This window comes from Armigeres subalbatus, chromosome 3, assembly GCF_024139115.2.
Source record: "Armigeres subalbatus isolate Guangzhou_Male chromosome 3, GZ_Asu_2, whole genome shotgun sequence".
Lineage (NCBI taxonomy): Eukaryota > Metazoa > Arthropoda > Insecta > Diptera > Culicidae > Armigeres > Armigeres subalbatus.
The window spans coordinates 329561715-329583738 of NC_085141.1; the positions used below are offsets into that span (position 1 = coordinate 329561715).

Genomic DNA, 22024 nt, shown 5'->3' on the forward strand with positions numbered 1-22024 from the left:
TTCCGGTACATCCGGTAAAGTGGTCAATTATTAATATTCGTCCCAGAAAGCTGCGATTTTTTCTAAATGGTTTGTGGAGGCATTGTGAGAGAAAAATCAATGAAAGCATCACTAATTGACCCCAGGTGGTCTCCCAGTATTCCTCCGGAAGATCCAGAATATCTGGTAAAGTGGTCAATTATTTAAATTCGTCCCAAAACGCTGCGATTTTTTCTAAACGGTTTGTGAAAGCATTGTCAGGGAAAAATCAATGAAAGCATAACTAATTGATCCCAGGTGGTCTCCCAGTATTCCTCCGGAAGATCCGGAAACATCCGGTAAAGTGGTCCATTATATAAATTCGTCCCAGAAAGCTGCGACTTTTTCTAAACGGTTTGTAGAAGCATTTTCAGCAACCCAGGTTGTCTCCCGGTATTCCTCCGGAAGATCCGGAACATCCGGTAAAGTGGTCAATTATTAATATTCGTCCCAGAAAGCTGCAATTTTTTCTAAACGGTTTGTGGAAGCGTTGTGAGAGAAAAATCAATGCAAGCATCACTAATTGACCCCAGGTGGTCTTCCAGTATTCCTCCGGAAGATCCAGAATATTCGGTAAAGTGGTCAATTATTTAAATTCGTCCCAAAACGCTGCGATTTTTTCTAAACGGTTGGTAGAAGCATTGTCAGAGAAAAATCAATCCAAGCATTACTAATTGACCCCAGGTGGTCTCCCAGTATTCCTTCGGAAGATCCGGAACATCCGGAACATCCGGTAAAGTGGCCAATTATTTAAATTCGTCCCAGAAAGCTGCGATTTTTTCTAAACGGTTTGTGGAAGCATTGTCAGAGAAAAATCAGAGCAAGCATCACTAATTGACTTTAAGTGGTTTCCCAGTGTTCTTCCGGAAGATCCGGAACATCCGGTAAAGTGGTCAATTTTTAAATTACGTCCCAGCAAGCTGCGAGTTTTTCTAAAACGTCTGTGGTAGCATTGTGAGAGCAAAATCAATGCAAGCACCACTCATTGACCAGTGGATAATCCAGTGAAGTGGTCATATTTAATGGTTTTATAATGCATCCCAGAAACTGCGATTTTCCTATACCGTTTGTACAGGCAAACCTCAATGAGTCGATAATGAAGACTCATTTAAATATCGAGACGTGGAATAGAGAATCATTGAAAATCTGTTTGAAGGGACCATCACAGTAACCCAGAATATTTTTTTCAATATGGCATATTTTGCCTCCATGAGTCGATATCGAGTCATAGAACATCAACTCATAGAGGTTTGACTGTAATAGTAATGCCAGAGTTAAATCAATGCGAGCATCTCCCATTGACGCCTGGTGGCCACCTAGTAATCCTCCGGGAGCTTTAGAATATCCGGAGAAGTGGTAAATTTCTGTAATTCAACTCAGAAAGCTGCAACATTCTGAAAATCGCTTGTTGTAAAAATGTCAGAGCTAATCTTATATATAAAAATGAAATGGTCTGTGTTCGTATCCGCATAACTCGAAAACGGCTGGATGGATGTTTTTCATTTCTTCAGCAGAAATATTCGTTATAGTTTCCGACGGGTTTATATGATAATTCCTAATGCGAAAATTACGAGTAAAGTTGAGCAAACCGTGAGAACCTAAAATTGTGATTCCTATGCGAACTTTGTATGGGCAGTTCGGAATGCACATTCTCGCCTACTATGCAGGACAACGTCTGCCGGGTCAACTAGTTCAATATAACAACCAGTCGTTCTCCTCGGATGGTCCTCTAGAAGTTCTGGAACATTCGGTGAAGTGGTCCATTTTTTTAACTTAGTCTTAGTAATCCTCCCTCGTAAGTTAGATGTAGCAATATGAAAGCAAAATTTCACTGAGTGGTCCTCAGGAATAGACCTGTGCGCCGCCACCATCAAAATGAATTGTATGAAAATTTACCACGTCCAAATATTTTTTTACAACGCCAATGGCTATTGTAGGCAGTAGGATTATGGATTTCGAACTTTTTTTCCAAAAGAGCATTAACAGTAAAGTCAAGTTCAGTTTTCCAGTTTTGTCTAACTCCTGTCAGAAATACATATTTTCCACCATGTTCATATGACATTTTCCACTTCTAATGATGCAGAATATAATCTCATTTCCGATATAGTTTATAAATCGGAATCACCAAAATTATTTCAAACAATTTTGTAAAAATTTCTTCAGATTCAAATCAGGAATATCTTCGAGAATTTCTTAAGAACGTTGATGAAATAATCCTTCAGGAATTTCGTTATGAATTCTTTTAGGAACTCCTTCAGATATTCGCATAAAATTCTATCGTAAAATCTTTCTGGAAGGGAATTTCCCGGAGCTATTCCTGATTTTTCTTGAGAATACCTTGAGAAATTTTGGGGAATTTCGAAACAAATTTATAAAGGGATATCTGGAACAATTCTCCACGTAATTTCCGCAGAAATTCCTGGTCATTTTGGCAGAATTCCTTGTGGAATACAAGCCCCTCCTTGTGTAAGAAAAGTGGGAGCATTTCTGGGAGTATTTTCAGGTTAACTTCTTTATAATATTGCAAGAGTATTTCCTGAAAATAAATCGTGAACGGTTTTCTGGGTGATTTCTGGGAATTCCTGAAAGAACTTCTAAAAATTTCCAAACGGTTTTCTGGCGGAATGCGGAATGCGAAATTTTAGGAAAAATATCGGAGATCGGAGATAGGTGGGCTTAAAGAATTCCATGTGTATTTAGAAACGAATTCAGAGGAAATTTCTGTATAGTTCTCAAAGTAATTTATGTAGAGATTTTGGGGGATTTCTGGAGTAGGTCCTAGTGGAATTTTCGGACTCCAGTGGAACTTCCGGAGGAATTCCTGCAAAAAATTTCAAGGGGATTTCTTGGAAGAACGGACGGAAAAACCATTTGGAGGAATTCCTGGAGAAACTTCCGGTACACTTCCTGTAAAACTCCCGGAGGTATTCCTGGAGGAAATTCTTGAGTAGTTCATGGAGGAACTTCTTAAGGAATTTTCCGGAGGAATTCGGAGGACTTCTGGAAGGAATTCCTAGAGGAACTTCTGGAGGAATTCCTAGAGGAACTTCTTGAGGAATTCCTAGAGGAACTTCTTGAGGAATTCCTGGAGAAACTTTCGGAAGCAGTCCTGGAAGGTGAAGGATCTTCCGGAAAATTCCTGGAAAGAATTTCTGGAGGAACTTCCGAAGAAGGAACTCCTGGAGGAACTTCCGAAGGAATTCCTGGAGGAACTTCCGAAGGAATTCCTGGAGGAACTTCCGAAGGAATTCCTGGAGGAACTTCCGAAGGAATTCCTGGAGGAACTTCCGAAGGAATTCCTGGAGGAACTTCCGAAGGAATTCCTGGAGGAACTTCCGAAGGAATTCCTTCGGAAGTTCCTCCAGGAATTCCTTCGGAAGTTCCTCCAGGAATTCCTTCGGAAGTTCCTCCAGGAATTCCTTCGGAAGTTCCTCCAGGAATTCCTTCGGAAGTTCCTCCAGAAATTCTTTCCAGGAATTTTCCCGGAAGATCCTTCACCTTCCAGGACTGCTTCCGAAAGTTTCTCCAGGAATTCCTCAAGAAGTTCCTCTAGGAATTCCTCAAGAAGTTCCTCTAGGAATTCCTCAAGAAGTTCCTCTAGGAATTCCTCCAGAAGTCCCTCCGAATTCCTCCGGAAAATTCCTTAAGAAGTTCCTCCATGAACTACTCAAGAATTTCCTCCAGGAATACCTCCGGGAGTTTTACAGGAAGTGTACCGGAAGTTTCTCCAGGAATTCCTCCAAATGGTTTTTCCGTCCGTTCTTCCAAGAAATCCCCTTGAAATTTTTTGCAGGAATTCCTCCGGAATTTCCACTGGAGTCCGAAAATTCCACTAGGACCTACTCCAGAAATCCCCCAAAATCTCTACATAAATTACTTTGAGAACTATACAGAAATTTCCTCTGAATTCGTTTCTAAATACACATGGAATTCTTTTAAGCCCACCTATCTCCGATCTCCGATATTTTTTCCTAAAATTTCGCATTCCGCATTCCGCCAGAAAACCGTTTGGAAATTTTTTAGAAGTTCTTTCAGGAATTCCCCAGAAATCACCCAGAAAACCGTTCACGATTTATTTTCAGGAAATACTCTTGCAATATTATAAAGAAGTTAACCTGAAAATACTCCCAGAAATGCTCCCACTTTTTCTTATACAAGGAGGGGCTTGTATTCCACAAGGAATTCTGCCAAAAAATGACCAGGAATTTCTGCGGAAATTACGTGGAGAATTGTTCCAGATATCCCTTTATAAATTTGTTTCGAAATTCCCCCAAAAATTTCTCAAGGTATTCTCAAGAAAAATCCAGGAATAGCTCCGGGAAATTCCCCTTCCAGAAAGATTTTACGATAGAATTTTTATGCGAATATCTGAAGGAGTTCCTAAAAGAATTCATAACGAAATTCCTGAAGGATTATTTCATCAACGTTCTTAAGAAATTCTCGAAGATATTCCTGATTTGAATCTGAAGAAATTTTTACAAAATTGTTTGAAATAATTTTGGGTGATTCCGATTTATAAACTATATCGGAAATGAGATTATATTCTGCATCATTAGAAGTGGAAAAATGTCATATGAACATGGTGTAAAATATGTATTTCTGACAGGAGTTAGACGAAACTGGAAAACTGAACTTGACTTTACTGTTAATGCTCTTTTGGAAAAAAAAAGTTCGAAATCCATAATCCTACTGCCTACAATAGCCATCGGCGTTGTAAAAAATATTTGGACGTGGTAAATTTTCATACAATTCATTTTGATGGTGGCGGCGCACAGGTCTATTCCTGAGGACCACTCAGTGAAATTTTGCTTTCATATTGCTACATCTAACTTACGAGGGAGGATTACTAAGACGAATTTAAAAAAATGGACCACTTCACCGAATGTTCCAGAACTTCTAGAGGACCATCCGAGGAGAACGACTGGTTGTTATATTGAACTAGTTGACCCGGCAGACGTTGTCCTGCATAGTAGGCGAGAATGTGCATTCCGAACTGCCCATACAAAGTTCGCATAGGAATCACAATTTTAGGTTCTCACGGTTTGCTCAACTTTACTCGTAATTTTCGCATTAGGAATTATCACATAAACCCGTCGGAAGCTATAACGAATATTTCTGCTGAAGAAATGAAAAACAACCATCCAGCCGTTTTCGAGTTATGCGGATACGAACACAGACCATTTCATTTTTATATATAAGATTAGCTCTGACATTTTTACAACAAGCGATTTTCAGAATGTTGCAGCTTTCTGAATTGAATTACAGAAATTTACAACTTCTCCGTATATTCTAAAGCTCCCGGAGGATTACTAGGTGGCCACCAGGCGTCAATGAGAGATGCTCGCATTGATTTAACTCTGGCATTACTATTACAGTCAAACCTCTATGAGTTGATGTTCTATGACTCGATATCGACTCATGGAGGCAAAATATGCCATATTGAAAAAATATTCTGGGTTACTGTGATGGTCCTTCAAACAGATTTTCAATGATTCTCTATTCCACGTCTCGATATTTAAACGAGTCTTCATTATCGACTCATTGAGGTTTGCCTGTACAAACGGTATAGGAAAAATCGCAGTTTTCTGGGATGCATTATAAAACCATTAAATATGACCACTTCACTGGATTATCCACTGGTCAATGAGTGGTGCTTGCATTGATTTTGCTCTCACAATGCTACCACAGACGTTTTAGAAAAAAAAAATGACCACTTTACCGGATGTTCCGGATCTTCCGGAAGAACACTGGGAGACCACTTAAGGTCAATTAGTGATGCTTGCTCTGATTTTTCTCTGACAATGCTTCTACCAACCGTTTAGAAAAAATCGCAGCTTTTTGGGACGAATTTAAATAATTGGCCACTTTACCGGATGTTCCGGATGTTCCGGATCTTCCGAAGGAATACTGGGAGACCACTTGGGGTCAATTAGTAATGCTTGGATTGATTTTTCCCTGACAATGCTTTCACAAACCGTTTAGAAAAAATCGCAGCTTTTTGGGACGAATTTAAATAATTGGCCACTTTACTGAATATTCTGGATCTTCCGAAGGAATACTGGGAGTCCACCTGGGGTCAATTAGTGATGCTTGCATTGATTTTTCTCTCACAACGCTTCCACAAACCGTTTAGAAAAAATTGCAGCTTTCTGGGACGAATATTAATAATTGACCACTTTACCGGATGTTCCGGATCTTCCGGAGGAATACTGGGAGACCACCTGGGTTGCTGAAAATGCTTCTACAAACCGTTTAGAAAAAGTCGCAGCTTTCTGGGACGAATTTAAATAATGGACCACTTTACCGGATGTTTCCGGATCTTCCGGAGGAATACTGGGAGACCACCTGGGATCAATTAGTTATGCTTTCATTGATTTTTCCCTGACAATGCTTTCACAAACCGTTTAGAAAAAATCGCAGCGTTTTGGGACGAATTTAAATAATTGACCACTTTACCAGATATTCTGGATCTTCCGGAGGAATACTGGGAGACCACCTGGGGTCAATTAGTGATGCTTTCATTGATTTTTCTCTCACAATGCCTCCACAAACCATTTAGAAAAAATCGCAGCTTTCTGGGACGAATATTAATAATTGACCACTTTACCGGATGTACCGGAACTCCCGGAGAATCAGTGGGAGGCTACCACTAACTGGTCAAGCAAACGTCAGTCAGCATTGATTGGCCTGTCATATTGCGATTACGAAAGATGATGAAAACCGCATCTCGCTGGAATGAATGCATTTATTAAATTGTGACTTCACACGTGTTCCAGAATCCGGAGCATCCGGATGTCCACCCGATTTCCAAGGCACCCAGGGAGCTAAATTGACGTCCGGCCTAATGTACTTATCGTCGTGAACAATTTTGTTGAAGGTCCCATTATTCTAAATGGAAAAGATCCGATGGGAATATGGGAGTTCTGAAGTGATGCTAAACTTGTTTGGGGGTGTTGCAATATTCAAAGTAGGTGTTGCAATACTTATTTTTGCGCTTCCATACTTTTGGCGGGTAGTGTATGTCTGAGTTATTCAAACCAAATAATGAGTTCGTCGCTTAGAAATTCACGGTCGTTGAAGTCATTAAATATGGAGCGCTTATTGAATATTCCCTTAAATGTTTCGCAATTGTTTGTAGTAATTACTGATTTTTTCAGCTTAAAAGTTGATGCCGTTATAATAAAAAGTACTTTTGTTCATTAAAACGTTAAAAGGACGGATTTAGAAAAACGGAGGTTATCTCTTTAAGCAGCACCACTCGTATCTGACGTTTATTGTTCAATTTAACATAGCTTTTAGTACATGAATAACATCTGTACTACCGTTCTGCGCATAATTGGCCCATGTTACCTTTGATGAAAAATCACAAACCCACTGAAAAAATAAAGTTATCGTTTGATAATAAAAAATAAAAAACGTTTACAAATGTAGCAATCCGTAATATGTTCTGGAAAGTTACACGCTCATTGCATTCCAAAAATGTTTGTTAAATTTTCAGGTTCTGAAATTAGTGAGGGCGTAGGGTGTAGTTAGCTAGTAGTTAAACAAATCAAGTCTTTTGGTTGGAATAAATCTCAATTGCGAAGAATTTGGACGCGTGTAGGGGATGTTATCCAACTTTAGCTTCTTCCTACTTGGGTGAAAATATATTTGTTTGAATATATACTTATTTCGATTCGCCCCGAAAAGTATAACCCTAAAATTTAAGCATCGTTTAAAGCAAGAATCTCAAAATTTCAATACAACTTTAGGTACACTATGAAACAGGGTGAAAAAATCTCGTAGCGTAGTAAGGAAATTTTTCAAACCATGATTTTTAAAATAAAGTTCACTTGTCATAAGACGAGTTTATACAATCCCATTGAATTTCACCACTTAATTGTATTTTGACAGATACGTATTTCGACCTCAACAGTAAGGCCGTCTTCAGTGTCTCGTACTTGACTCGACTTACGAGACACTGAAGACGGCCTTACTGTTGAGGTCGAAATACGTATCTGTCAAGATACAATTAAGTGGTGGAATTCAATGGGATTGTATTAACTCGTCTTATGACAAGTGAAGACATTCCACTAAAAAGCTCAAAATAATTTTCTTATAATAAAAGTTCCAAATCCTTTCAAATTATTATACATCAGATTTGAGACAATTTTCAATATGCCTTAACACCTTCATATCCATATTGTTAATCTCTATACAGTGTTGAAAAACTCATACTTGGCTCATATTTGTCCGTATTGGACAAATGCTTGCTATTTCACCATGAATAGATATTCATCTAAGTATATAAACAAAAATATGCACGACACAATAAAAGTATTCGTACCGTGCGGGACCGAAATCCGTACAGCACCGAAATCCGTCCACCTCATGAGATATCAATAAATTAAAGGGGGTTGAAGGTGAATCATGAAGAAATAATTTATCTTATCCTGTTCAGTTACTTGGCAGTAAGCTTTTACGGCGTAGAAATGGAAAGAAGTCTTTGAAATTAAAACAATAAAAATCACCCACCCAATCGCCACCCACCAAACGCGGAGTTTTGGCCGCCATTTTGTTTTCGTGTAGAGCATAATTACACCAAAAGTAACTGTGTTTTAATTGCTAATTGCGAATCATTACATAAGATAAGCGAAATACAAATCGAAGGGATTGCTTCTCAAGGTGCGTATCGAACTATTTACAGTGGTAGTTTAGTCAATCAGAATGCTTCAATTTAAATATTTAGTTTGAAAATAGCTGTACGGATTTTGATCCTTTGATTCAAAATCCGTTCACGGTGGACGGATTTCGAGTCAGGAGTAGTTGATTTTATTCATTATTTTATCATGTTTTTCGACGTTTTTAATGAGTAAATGGGAAACACTTCAAAAGCAGAAGCCGTCATGCTCCTGTGCCAATGACAAACGTTTTATTTACGTTCGATTCCTGTTTTCTAATGACTTTTTCATGTACTAAGGTGCTTAAGTGTACGGATTTCGATGCCCCACGGTACTACCCTTCTTCAAGGTTATCATTAGGATTTCACATGACAAGCAACTTTAAATTATCGTACAGTATGAGATAATAACATTCTAACACAAATAAAATTGATGGACTCTTATAAAAACATACAGATAAAGAATCATTGAGGCTAGCACTTTAAAATGATTATATTTGCGCTCTTCTCTGTTAATATGCTGCCTTGGGCGAGGGTTAAGCCACAGACAAACAGACGTAACAGTTAGACCATTTTCCTGAAAAATTCATAGCTTAGTTACTTTGCAACCATCTCACGTGCATGTTGCACAAAATCAAGTTTAGTATTTACAACAATGCCAACAGAAGGCGCTAATGTGAAATGCCACACACGAAGGTCTACGATGCGCGCACCTCTGGATGTGAAACTAGCAATCAATTGAATTTAAAACGGCCGTTGAATTCATGGTCGATGAGAATTTTGTCAGTGTTACTTCTGTTTGTCCGTGGTTAAGCCATAATATGCATCTGCATATTATTGTGTAGTATTTGATCGACCCAAAAACGTAACGCACGCAAGGTCTGGGTCTAGTCTGGGTCATAGTCACGTCTGGCGTGATTAAATTGCAGAAGTGAATAAAGCGAGAAGAAATGCGAGCAGCAGCCATTTTTTATCACGTTTTGCTGAGTGTTCCCGGACAATGAACAATAAACAGTTCGAGTGCTTCATACAGCTGTAAGAATCTATGACAAAAGGTCGAAAGGATAAAAGGTCGAAGGGACAAAATTGATTCAAATTGAAAAGCCATAGCCTTGAAAACAATACAAAGCAAAACTATTATTTAGGGGCCCCACACACGCTCCGTCATGTTGTACAACTTTGACTCCGCCCCTAGCAAATTTGGATCGGTCGGAGTAATGTCGGACCGTCTGTGGGAAAGTTGTACGACTGTTGGACAGACGGTTTCAAAGTTGTAAAGTTCGTCGGAAATGTTGTACAACCAAGTTGTATTGTGTATAGACAGTGTTGTTATACGGGGGTTGGATAGAATGATCGGGACAGGCAAAAGTTTACCAAAATTCAAACGGTCATAACTCCGTGAAATATCAACCGATTTCTTTGGTTCTGCCAGCGTTCGACGGGAAAATAAATCAAGTTTTGGAAAACTTATTTTACACTACGCCAGCCGTTATTTCATGGGGTACCACTTGGCACAAGGACGCTGTCTACGAGAACAGTAGCGTGCGTGCGGCAATTGGTGGAACCGGTTTCACGGATTTCACGAAATCGGCCAGGTGTTTGTTGTCCGATCTGTGATATCAACATAGCAATCAACTCAGGAAAAGCTCTAGTTTCTGTAAAAAAATATAAAAAGGGTCAACATTTCACCCAGATTAAAAATGCAAAGGCTCAAAAAATAGCATTTCTGACATGCCCTCAAATAATCCGGATTCCAAAACTTGATTTATTTTCCCGTTGAATGCTGTCAGAACCAAAGAAATCGCTTGATATTTCACGGAGTTATAGTTTTTTGAATTTTAATAAAATTTTGCCTGTCCCAATCATTCTGTCCAACCCCTGTACAACACTGTTGCTTTCTTCTCTTCTGGTTTCCGAACATTTCATTGTAGAGCGCCGGGTTTTTTTTAGAATTATTTATTGTCGAACCTTGAGTACGAAATTGATGTTGTGAACCCTGAGTATGGAATTGGTTGTTTTAACCACACACTGCCCATTGTGACCAGTGACCACCGAGCGGTCCCATGGAAGATCCGAAACATCCGTAACAAGGTCAATTCAAAATTTTCATTGTAGAGCGGCGGGATTTTTTTTAGATTCGTTTATTATCAAACCAAGAGTACGAAATTGAGGTTGTGACCACATACGGACCATTTTGGCCACCGGGTCCCCTGGAAGATCCGGAATATCCGTATAAATATCTTCATGAAAGTATAAAATACTTCATGGATGTAAAAATGAACAATTCGTAAATTTCATCGTGGAACGCCAGGATTTTTTAGATCATATCTTGTCGAACCCTGAGTGTGGTGATGTTGTGATCCATACATGGACCATTGTCATCACCAAGTGGGGTGCAGGAAGATTCGGAACATGCATAAAAATGGTGCAATCTTTAATTTCACCGTGGAGCGCCGAGATTTTTGTCAAAATTTTAAAAACGGACCATCGTAGCCACCAAGTAGACGCATGGAAGATCAGGAATATTCGCGAAAACGGTCGATTCGAAAAAAAATTGTTGGCCTTCCCAAGAGAAGTTAAGGGAGAAACGCAATGGAGTGGGGCAATGGAACGGTAACGGCAAGCGGATTGTAGATAGTTTATACTAAAAACATTCCGCATCATAGCTGTTGCAAAACGAAATGCATACGGATTTGCCGGACAGATTTCATTTAACGTTAGAAGGAGTAAAGAAGATTTTAATTATTTCTAGACACGATTTAATTTAATTTCAATAATATTAAAATTAACTTTATATTACATACTAGTTGATGGATTGACTGCTTTAAATATATCAGGACAGTAGCAATAATGTTAGCTGATGTCATGAATCGTCCAAAAATTCCTCCGGAAACTCCGTAGTGTTGTACATAATTTCGATTGAAAAACAGATAAATATAAAGAAGATACAAATTTGAAAGATCCTCCCAGGAATTCCTCCAAGAAGTCCTCCAGAATTTCTATCGATAGTTTGTCTAAAAATAACTCCGGAAGATCGTCCAGGAATTCCTCTGGAAACTATTCGTTATGTTGTACATAATTTCGATAAAAAAACACAGGAAGTAGGAAGTTTCTCCAGATTCCGTCGGAAGTTACTACTTTCGGAAGTTCCTCCGGAAGCTGCTCTTAAAAATTCCTCCTGAAGCTCTTCTTAGCATTTCTCTGCAAGTTTATCCAGGAACTCCTCCAGAATTTCCTTCTGGAATCCTCCGGAAGTTCCTCCAGGAATTCTTGCACAAGTTCCTCCAAGAATTCTATTAGGAGTTCCTTCAGAAATTCTTTCGTAAATTCCTCCAAGATTTTTTTCCGATGTTCCTCCAGAATTTCCTTCAAAAGTTCCTGGAAGGAAATCATTGAGGAACTCCCGAAATTATTCCTGGAGGAATTTCCAGGGGAATTCCTGGGGGAACTTCCGGAGGAATTTTGGAGGAACTCCCGGAGGAATTCCTGAAGGAACTTGCGGGGGAATTCCTGGAGGAACTTCCGGAGAAATTCCTGGAGGAGCTCCCGGAGAAATTCCTGGAGGAACTTCCGGAGGAATTCCTGGAGGAACTTCCGGAGGAATTTCTGGAGGAACTTCCGGAGGAATTCCTTGAGGAGCTTCCGCGGGAATTCCTAGAGGAACTTCCTGGAGGAACTTCCGGGGAAATTCCTGGAGGAACTTTCGGAGGAATTTCTGGAGGAACTTCCTGGAGGAACTTCCTGGAGGAACTTCCTGGAGCAATTTCCTGGAGAAACTTCCTGGAGGAACTTTAGAAGCAAATCATTGAGCCACTCCCGGAATTATTCCTGGAAGAACTTACGAAAAAGTCTACGCTTGTCTACGAAGGGGGACAGGGGGGGTATACCAAGAGTCTACGTAGACTTTTCATTTTTTTTATTTTTTATTTTTGAATATAATACAATCTTTTTCTATTCTTAACTTCACTGCCCATGATCGCATATTTGTAACATTTGCATTTTGGTTGATTTTTTAAATCGTTTGTCAATCAACCCCACAAACTCAATCATTTCCAGCTTACCACAGATAAGCAAGATAGTAAAGCCTATTTTACTGTTGTGGGATTAGATGAGATAAAAAGAGCTTTCTGAGCGATTCACAGGCTTTTAACAAAATGAATAAAAATGCGAGTGTTACAAATATGCGATCATGGGCAGTTCATCACTTATTTAAACAATAAATAAACAACCTTTGTGCGAAATGAACGCAAACGAAATAACAGAAGTATTCCAGATTGCTTCAGGACTTGTGGAAACTGATGGACTAGAAGGTACAGGAATACATGCCTAATAAGGAATGTGTGCTGGTCCGAATATCGGCAGCGGTGCTTTCGGCTTCATGCCGAAAACCGTTATTGTAGCCAGCGGCGCTACATGGATCGGCGTCGCGATTTGTCATTGCGATAATTTCTTTGATTTTTTTTTATTTCTCCGGACTTTTTATAAGACGGAAGAATCTTTTGAAATTCTCTAAAAATCGAAGGAATTCCACTTAAGTAATGGTCTAAATCTTTTGGAAATTGCATAAGAAATTCTTCAGAATTTTCCTAGAAATTATTCCTTATTTCAACGGAAGCGAATTGGAACTAGGGTGGTCTAAACGGTAGTACCGAAACCGGTAATACCGGTATTACCGGCCAATTTTGGGTACCGAAAATACCGGTATTATAGACGGAAAATACCGGTATTTTCGGTATTTAAAATTTTGCTGTCAGTATAAAAAATCTGACTTTTTCTTCAATGAACATTGTTGATATCGTCCAAAATTTTCCCGCAATGTATACAATTGTGAAAACGCTACGAGCCGTAGAAGTTCTTTTCCGTAGATCACCTGTGAAAAACGATTCTCTGCAAAAATAGGTTCGTTCTGAATTCGGAAAAGAATTTGAATTAGTGGCTGATGCAAGGCTGATCCAAGGCACGCTGAAATAATTCAAGCCCTCGAACCTGTTCAATCTGTTGTGGAACTACTGCTCTGTGAGTTCTGCACTCTGTATGAAGCCGACGTGGGGTTCCAATTTACGTTGGAACTATTATCAAATCAAGCCACAGAAATTTCCGCCACTATTTCGATGCTTTTAAGGAATTAATCCAAGAGACACGATCCAAATACGCCGATCTTTTTGCTTTTTTGAATAATTCTGCCGTGAAGCAATTAATCAGAAACGATTTTGGCATTTTCTTCAAGGCATCCAGAGCTACTTTGATTAAGCAAGCGTATGGGATCTTGAAGCGTCTAATCATTCCTGATGCGATCGTTGAAACTGAGACAACGACCATACCTGACGATCGGTACGAAGAAGATGCCTCTATGAATATTTTTCTGGTTTATCGGTTATAGAACAACTTGTGAAGAGACTGTAGCAAAGCAAAAAACTTGCGTTGCTTATGGCAAATACGTTGACGCCAGGATCCTGGCATACAATCCGTAAGGAATTTTCCTACTATGAATCGGAAGGGATTAAGGTCACTCCTTACGGAATCCAAGTTTCAAAGTGCTCGCGTTTTCGGGGGCACACCACTCGATACGGAAGCAATGCAGAACTGTCATTTTTATTAATTCACACATGCTGCGACGCAGCAAAGCTAAATCAACAAAAATGACAGTTGTGTGCCACCTCCGTATCGAGTGGTGTGCCCCCGAAAACGCGAGCACTTTGAAACTTGGATTCCGTAAGAAGTGACCTTAATGGCAAGTATTTGACACTGATTTTCGACGGTCTTGGAACCATTCGTCCTACTTTGGTTGAACCAGAGAGGGCATTCTCAGTAGTTGGCAACATTGCTAACAAAATCCAATGCGGATTGGGAGATGAGTTGCTCAGTATGTATTGTCTACTTAAGTTTCGCTTTGCCCAGCTCAACAAGCAATGATTTTAACATTCGAAGTTTGTCAACATATATTGTTTTTCATCCAGAAGTCCAAATCAAAAGTTTTTCTTTTACTACCTGAAATTTTCACAAAAACCGGTATTCTACCGGTACTACCGGTATTGACTCCATCAAATACCGAAAACCGGTATTCGACAAAAATGGCCAATACCGACCACTCTAATTGGAACTCACAAGGGAAACTTTTTGGAGTTTCAAAAAAAATTGCTAAGAATCTGCATGAAAAATTCCTTGCAACGGGAACTTTTAGGTTTCAGCGATTTTCTGCAAGAAATTGTCCGTAAAGTCCGCGTAAAATTCTTCTGAATTTCCATTGGAATATTTGCCGAAGTTTCACCGGAAATTCTTTGGAATTCCAGTGAGAAATCTTTGGATATCCATGGGAAAGTCTTCGGAATTTCAACGACAATTTCTTCGGGATTACAAATGGATTTTTTTTAGAATTACCAATGCAAAAACTTCGGGATTTTCAAAGAAAATTGTTAAAAAAAAAATCCACGGGAAAATATTTGATTCTGTCATCAAAATTTCTTTGAGTTTCCATGGAAAAATCTTTGCAATTTCCTTTGCAGTTTTGATGGAAAAACCGAAATTTCCACCTCAAATCATTTGGAAGTTCTTGGGAGCCCCACGAAAAGTTCTACTTATTCAAAGTCCCCTTAATAAAGATTAAAAAAAAAAGTTCTACTAAATAAGATCTACGAAATTTCAACGGTTAACTGAATATATTATTTACTTAGAGTTCTTAGGAGTATCAAGGGGAGTTTTAGGGTTATCAATCGAAAAATTCAACGAAATTTCCACGAAATATTCTTTGGAATATCGACTTGTTATTCTTAAGAACTTACACTTGATAGTCTTCGAAATCCGCTCTGGACATTCTTCAGACTTCCACGAATTTGAACAGGCGTGGAAAGTTATAGATCAGTGTCGTGATATAATACAGCAGTGCGCTGATGCAAAAATGTTAGCGCACACCTCTAGAAGGAATTGAATCCATCGGAAAGTGAAATCTAGTTTCAGCAGCCGTGGACAGAGGATTTAATTTGATTTTGTTTTAAATTGAATTTGTTCTGTTTTTGAAATTAGCGTTTTGTTGTAATGTTTTTATATTAAAATGGATATTAATAACTTAATAAGATTAGACGATCCAGCCTAGGGCTGAAATTCTCGCTAATAAAGACAAAAAAAAAACTTAATAACATAACTCGTTACTGATCTCCGTATTATTTCGAAATGTACAACCACATATGACATTTTGTATTTTTTTTTTGGAAAAGTCTACGTAGACTTTAAGGGGTTGGGGGAGGGGTTTCGGAAAAGTCTACGAAAGTCTACCAGGGGGAGGAGGGGTTTGAAAATATGAAAATTTGGTCTGCGTTATTTATGTACAGCCCCTAATAGTTGTGTGCTGACGAGGATTGTTTTTTTTCTGAAAAGTATGTGGCGGCTATAACTACCACAGCTGCCTCCGTGGAAAAACCACACTGGGCTGGAAGGCTTCCCAAAATAAACAGGTTGTGCCCAGTTACGCTGATACTTACTTCACGGCTGTAAACAGAAACATCCGTAAATCTGTTCTCGTGTCTATTCACTCTAATTTTGGTGGCCTACGGTGTAACATCAAAGACGGTCATTAAAATATCGCAGGAAAAAAGGTTCTCATCGAAATCCAACTCGCATAGCTATTTGAGAACTTAGCGTTAAAGTGCGGTTAAACGCCTTTGAGATGTCCAGGGAGATGAGGTCCGCTTGCTTACCCTGCTCTAAAGCGTCTTGCAGGACACTCCCTAAGCCGGCGAAAAAAAGAACCTGTTCCGTACCCGGGGCGAAAATCGTGTTGTTGAAAGCCAAGTCTTCCGTCACCATATCACGAAGTCGGCAGTTGATCAACCTCCTACCTTAGAGGTGCAGGAAGTTAAGCAGATCAGCTGTTGGTTGGAGACGTCCCGGGTAAGGTCGTTGTTTTTCGGGATCCGAATGTCACACCTTCCGTCAAAGCCCTTTTACTGGTCCTTGTCAGCCGATCCTTGCCATACCTCTCCAAACGATTGGAATGTTAAAACACCGATAACAACTCAAACATTAATAAACTATCAATCGATTTTTCATCAAATGTTGGATTTTTTGGCATTGATAAAAAAATATGTAGAAAAACATTGTTTGATACTGACCGCACACAAAGCGAACGTGACTGAATGATCGTCCCATGTTACCAATTCGAAATCTTATCACCCGAAATCCCATGTCCGGGTTTTTCCTTCCATCTACTACTAACAATGTTGTCTCAGAAAAGAACACGTAGTTCTCACCTGAACTGCAATTCTAAGCTCGCTTGCCCGGCTTATTGGCCTGTATCAAGCGAAAAGTCCCGTTAGGAAATAGACGCCAGCAGCGAGCAACAAGCGTAAAAAAGAAGAAGCCCTTCTCGAACGCGTTGATGATGATGACGCTTTGGCTGACAAAGAAGCGAGATACAAGACACTGGCTGATTGGCCCACCAATTGGGAAGCAGAAGCAGAAGATTCAAAATTAAGTATTATAAAAGAAAAGTGCATTCGCTCGCAGAGCCTTCAGTCTTTTTTATACCATCACTAGAAATTCGCGGTTATTTGAAAAGATCGTTTTCTTACTTTTTGCACTAAGCCGAAGCAAACAGCCTTTTTTCGAGGCTCTAAGAGTTAAAAATAATGTTCTCCTTCAGTCGCTATCGCACGGATTAGGGGGCCCTTCAGTGGAAGGGCTGAGATACAGTCTACATCCCAGCCAGCTTGTGGTTTATTTCAGGCAGTCCTTCAGTGGGAAGGTTGCCATTGTCGAGGCTAATATTTCGTGACCGGAAAGATACTTTCTGAATTTTTTTTTGATGATTCTTGTTCGAGGTAGATTTGATTTCTGTGTCGGTTTGATGAGAAGATTTGGCCAAGGAATGGTATGCAACGCCGATTATGTATCCAAAATAGTTGATGTGAGAAATTTTGACATATATGTATCTTAAAGGCATGGTCAAGTCAAGTCCTACGTCCACTTAGCGGTTATGTCACAGACATTACCCATTGTTCGTTTTTTTTCAGCCAAAGGAACTGTCCAACCAAATGACATTCTCGGCCAAATAACTTTAGGCTAGATAGTCTTCTACCAAATAATCTTCGGCTAAATGGATTTCTGCCGAACGACCCTTTTCCGTTCAAAAATTCAATTTCAACGAGAAATTCTTTGGATTTTAACGGGAAAACCTTCGCAATTTCCGCAGGAAATTTTTCTTAGTTTTTACGAAAAGTTTTTCGAAATTTCAACAAGAAATGGCATGGATTTTTCCAGAAAATCATTGGTATCTTTACGAAAAGTTCTCTAGAGTTTCAACGTGATGTTGTTGGGATCAATCAGGAAACCCTGCAGAAATTCCACTGAATCTTCTGAGTTTCCACTGAAAATTCTGCGGACTTCTTCAAATTTGAATCGTGGAAAATTATAGATTGTGGCATGACATATTTTGAATGGTGGCGCACCGTTGCCAAAAATGTAGCGGCGGCGGTGCTTACCTTTACGTACATCCCAACGTTTGAACCAACAGTCCAAATAACCGTTTTTTGCATTTATCGTATACTAAGTATTCGAAGTTTAAACTATTTTCGTCATGGAATAAATCTCTGACCAGTGATTTTTTTTAAATTTTTTTTTACTTTTTTCGGTTTTTTGATTCATTTTATTCATATTTCATCGTGTAAAAGTGTCTACGTGCATTTTGACGACCACATCTAGAGCAGACGCAGAGGTGTTTCAGGGCGGCGGCCATTTTGATTTTTCATTTTTGAAACAAAATTGAGATTATAAAAAATTGGTATAGAAAAATTGATAAAAAATGAGAAAATATAAAAAAATATATTGAATAAATTTGAACTATGGGTCAAAGTTACCGTTAAGTTCGAATGCTCCTTCGAACGAAAGTTGATGTGCATTCTCGGTAACGACATCAACATCAAATGAGAAAATGATTCGAACGAATTGAATTCGTTCGAAAGTACCGTTCGACCGTAAACAGGAGTACGAGTATTGGATATGTTTTTTTTAAAGAATTTTTTCACGTTATTTTTTTGTTCTCAAAGATTTGTTTGTTGTAAGGCCCCGCGTTTCTTAGGCTCTGGGAATTTTCGTCCAAATAGTTTGTAAGCATTTGTAAGATATATTCTGTAAGATTATACATTTGTAAGGATATTCTGCAACAAATGTGTGGATGAATTGATATGAAATGATTTTCGTTTTACTTTTACGATCAAAATATCACAAATCAGTCAATAAGCCGCTTGGTGCGTTTTGGCAGAACCCCGACCATGTATAAGTATATTGCCTTTGCCTAGAAGCCAAAGTACTGGTATTATAAATGTCAAACTAATGGTGTTGATGAAATGAAACATTCACTACAACATAGTGCATCATCAATATCCAGGTTCAGTTTATTGAAGCATAATTACTGGGTTAGCAAACACACTATGGCGAATTGATTCATGAAACGTCTTTCCTGTGGAATAGTGCAGGCTTGGGATAACCCGTCCGAGTGTGCGATGTTAAAAGCAGGCATTGCAATTTATCCCATCATTTGATCTTCTGAGCAAAGATACTGATGATATGCTGGGATATCGATCTTAGTTATCTATCTGCTCAGTAAACAAAGTGCAATGTTCGCCATGGAGAAAAGTTTTTTCACTGCTTTTGTTGTAGCAACGCCCTCGAAACGTGAATAATCCCCGAACCGCGTTGGCTATCAGGATCATCATCAAATGCTCAAATGATAATATCTTTCCAGAGTGCTCTTTGATAAGGGATAATATCTTTGCACAAGCAAAGATGATATCCTGTGCTCAGATGATATTGCAATGCCTGGTTAAAAGTATAAAACTTTCAAAACAGATTCTTATGCAAAAAGCTAGTCTATGAACTACGACATTTTTTGACATTTGTTCAAAACATAAAAGGGAATATTCGAAACAAATGGGTGGGATTAAAAGTAGGTCAACTGTATTTTTTACACTCGGTATTTTTGTGAATTTCAAATATCTTTTTCGTCAAAATTTCAAATTGAAATATTATGATTTATTCCATAAAATCCAGGAAAAAAAAACTAAAGGTAGAAATGAATTTAATAATATAGAAACGAAATATCGCCATCGGGGGTGACAATGGGTCTGGGGTGTGAGAATGGGTCATCGCTCTCACCGCGAGCCTGGAGGGCGTAGAGCAAAATCGTTCAAAAAGGTCTCTTATATTTTTGTCTTCTTGTCCTCAGATACATTCAATCCATTCTACAAGCATTCTAAGTAGTTGAAACAATGACCCATTCTCATCCTCATTTGACCCATTTTTACCCCCGACGACGGTTTATAAGAAGTGAGCCAGCCTAGGGCTGCAAAGTTTTCTAAAAAAGATTAAAAAAGAAACGAATTTTATGAAAATGCATAGTCATTATCCTTTCGATACTAGGGATCTTATAGATTGCACATAATGAAGCCTATTTTGGAAGCGAATATTCGATGATAAAATAATTCTTCTAAATTGTGCAAAACCATGTGCTTTCATCATTAATAAGAAAATCCTATATTTTTTACACATAACATTGTTATGCAAATCTCTGAAAAAACATTACAGCGAGATGTTTTTTTTTGTTTCAAAGCCGAGACTCTTTATGATGAGCGAGATGTTGATTCAAGTTCATATAGTGAATACAATTGTCAGGTGTACAATGAGGGTGAGTATGTATGAAGACGTGTGCAATGAATGGAAGCGCATCTATGGCGCGCATCACCCCTGGAGCCAATTACCTTGGAATTGTTCATCAGCTGTTTGTTCTTCTTGCCCTTGTTCTTCAGGTCGCCGTGTATCGTGAACTCCATCCCGTCGCCGATGGCCACCTCCAGCTGGTTGTGCTCCTTGACGCCTTTCTTGAGCAGCCCGTCGGCCAGTATGTCATCTGGAGTTAATTCCAGCTCATTTTCACCATGCTCTGCAGAGATACATGGACATACCCCTTTGCCTATCGTGTTTTTCCGTGCGGTCCCCGCAGATCATGGATTTTTTTTTAGGTTTTTCAAAGTGTTTTAATTTTGCGATTGAAATTACGCGCGATTTGGAGTTCCAATTGTAATCGAAATTTGCATTTCACGATCCAAATCGATTTAGAGGACGGACGGTTTACGTATTCGGAAGAAAAAAGACGATAGCCAAAAAAGAACAGGGTAACGAGTTCAGTATCAACTTGTTCGAATTGTGTATCGCATCGTTCTGTGTTTGGATTTTTTTTTGTAACAACAATACAAACCAACGAACAAAAATGCATCACGACAACATCAATTCACACACGATAATTATTGATTAGATTTATAGATTCACAATTAATCTAATGTTATTACTAATATTATTTACACATATTGCACAATTAAATCACTAAAAACGTTTATATCTCCGGATATCGTGGGAAATTATAAATTTAATACACACATGGTTAATGTTATACACAACTCTACACAACGAACAGGCGGAACGGACGTTTGGATATTCCAAAAATGGAATGCCCAAAGAACTATTGTTACGGTTCTTTTTTCTTTAAAGGGGTTGATTACAGCAGGGTATGTTACAATACGAAGATCTTTGGGGGAATCAATTGGCATCTGATTTGAAACTCCCAAAGATCATAGTAATGTTCATATATCTAAAAATTTAAAAAATCTAATGATGTTTAAGCTATCGAAACATTTGAAAGTAGTTCACTTTTGATGAATCGATTTGCCCAAATGTGAAAAGTGATTTGAGGACAATTGATTTCTAATAAATATTAAATATCATTATGTGCAACATTGCCTTTTAAGATAACTTCATTTAATTCAGATAATGGAGATTCGTCAAATCACTTTCCTTATTATTTTTCTTTCTACGATACTTTGTAGGATATACAAAATAATTTGAATATAGGATTAAGGAACTTGATAGTTTATAGGGAATATAAATTAAAATGAGATAGTTGAAAGGATAGATGGAAAAGTTTCTAAGTGTTTTACACAAATCAAAACAAACGGAAAAGTAAAACAGTCTAACACCAATTAGCACACTCACTACAGAAGGATTTTATTTTTCTCTAACAATTAGAAACAGATATAATGAAGTGAAAAGAAAAGAAATCGAGACGCAAACGAAGTAACTAAAAACAACAGAATATAAAATGAGACAAGTAAGATAGAAAGTCTAATTAAAAACTGGGATTGAAGGGTAGAATCCACTCTGGTTTACATTTGCCTGCTTCTTTGCTACTCGGCAGTTGCCTTTTTCGCCATTTTCGGTTTCAAACGAAAGGAAACTAATCAAGAGTTGAAGAAACTGAATTCAGTGTGGGATGTGGGTCGAGAGGAGTTGATCGGGGGCTGATGA

General features: G+C 38.6%; 1 protein-coding gene across 14 annotated transcripts in view; it reads right to left on the reverse strand.

The window, feature by feature from the left end:
* The window catches only part of LOC134225629 (sodium channel protein para), a 499821-nt gene that overhangs the window by 54434 nt on the left and 423363 nt on the right, over nucleotides 1-22024 (reverse strand). For 9 of the 14 annotated variants that reach the window (XM_062705850.1, XM_062705847.1, XM_062705846.1 and 6 more), the window contains one exon: nucleotides 20425-20636. In XM_062705850.1, the coding sequence (XP_062561834.1) occupies nucleotides 20425-20636 (212 nt within the window). The remainder of the gene's footprint in view (nucleotides 1-20424; nucleotides 20637-22024) is intronic. The other 5 variants (XM_062705853.1, XM_062705848.1, XM_062705854.1 and 2 more) reach the window with 1 other exon arrangement.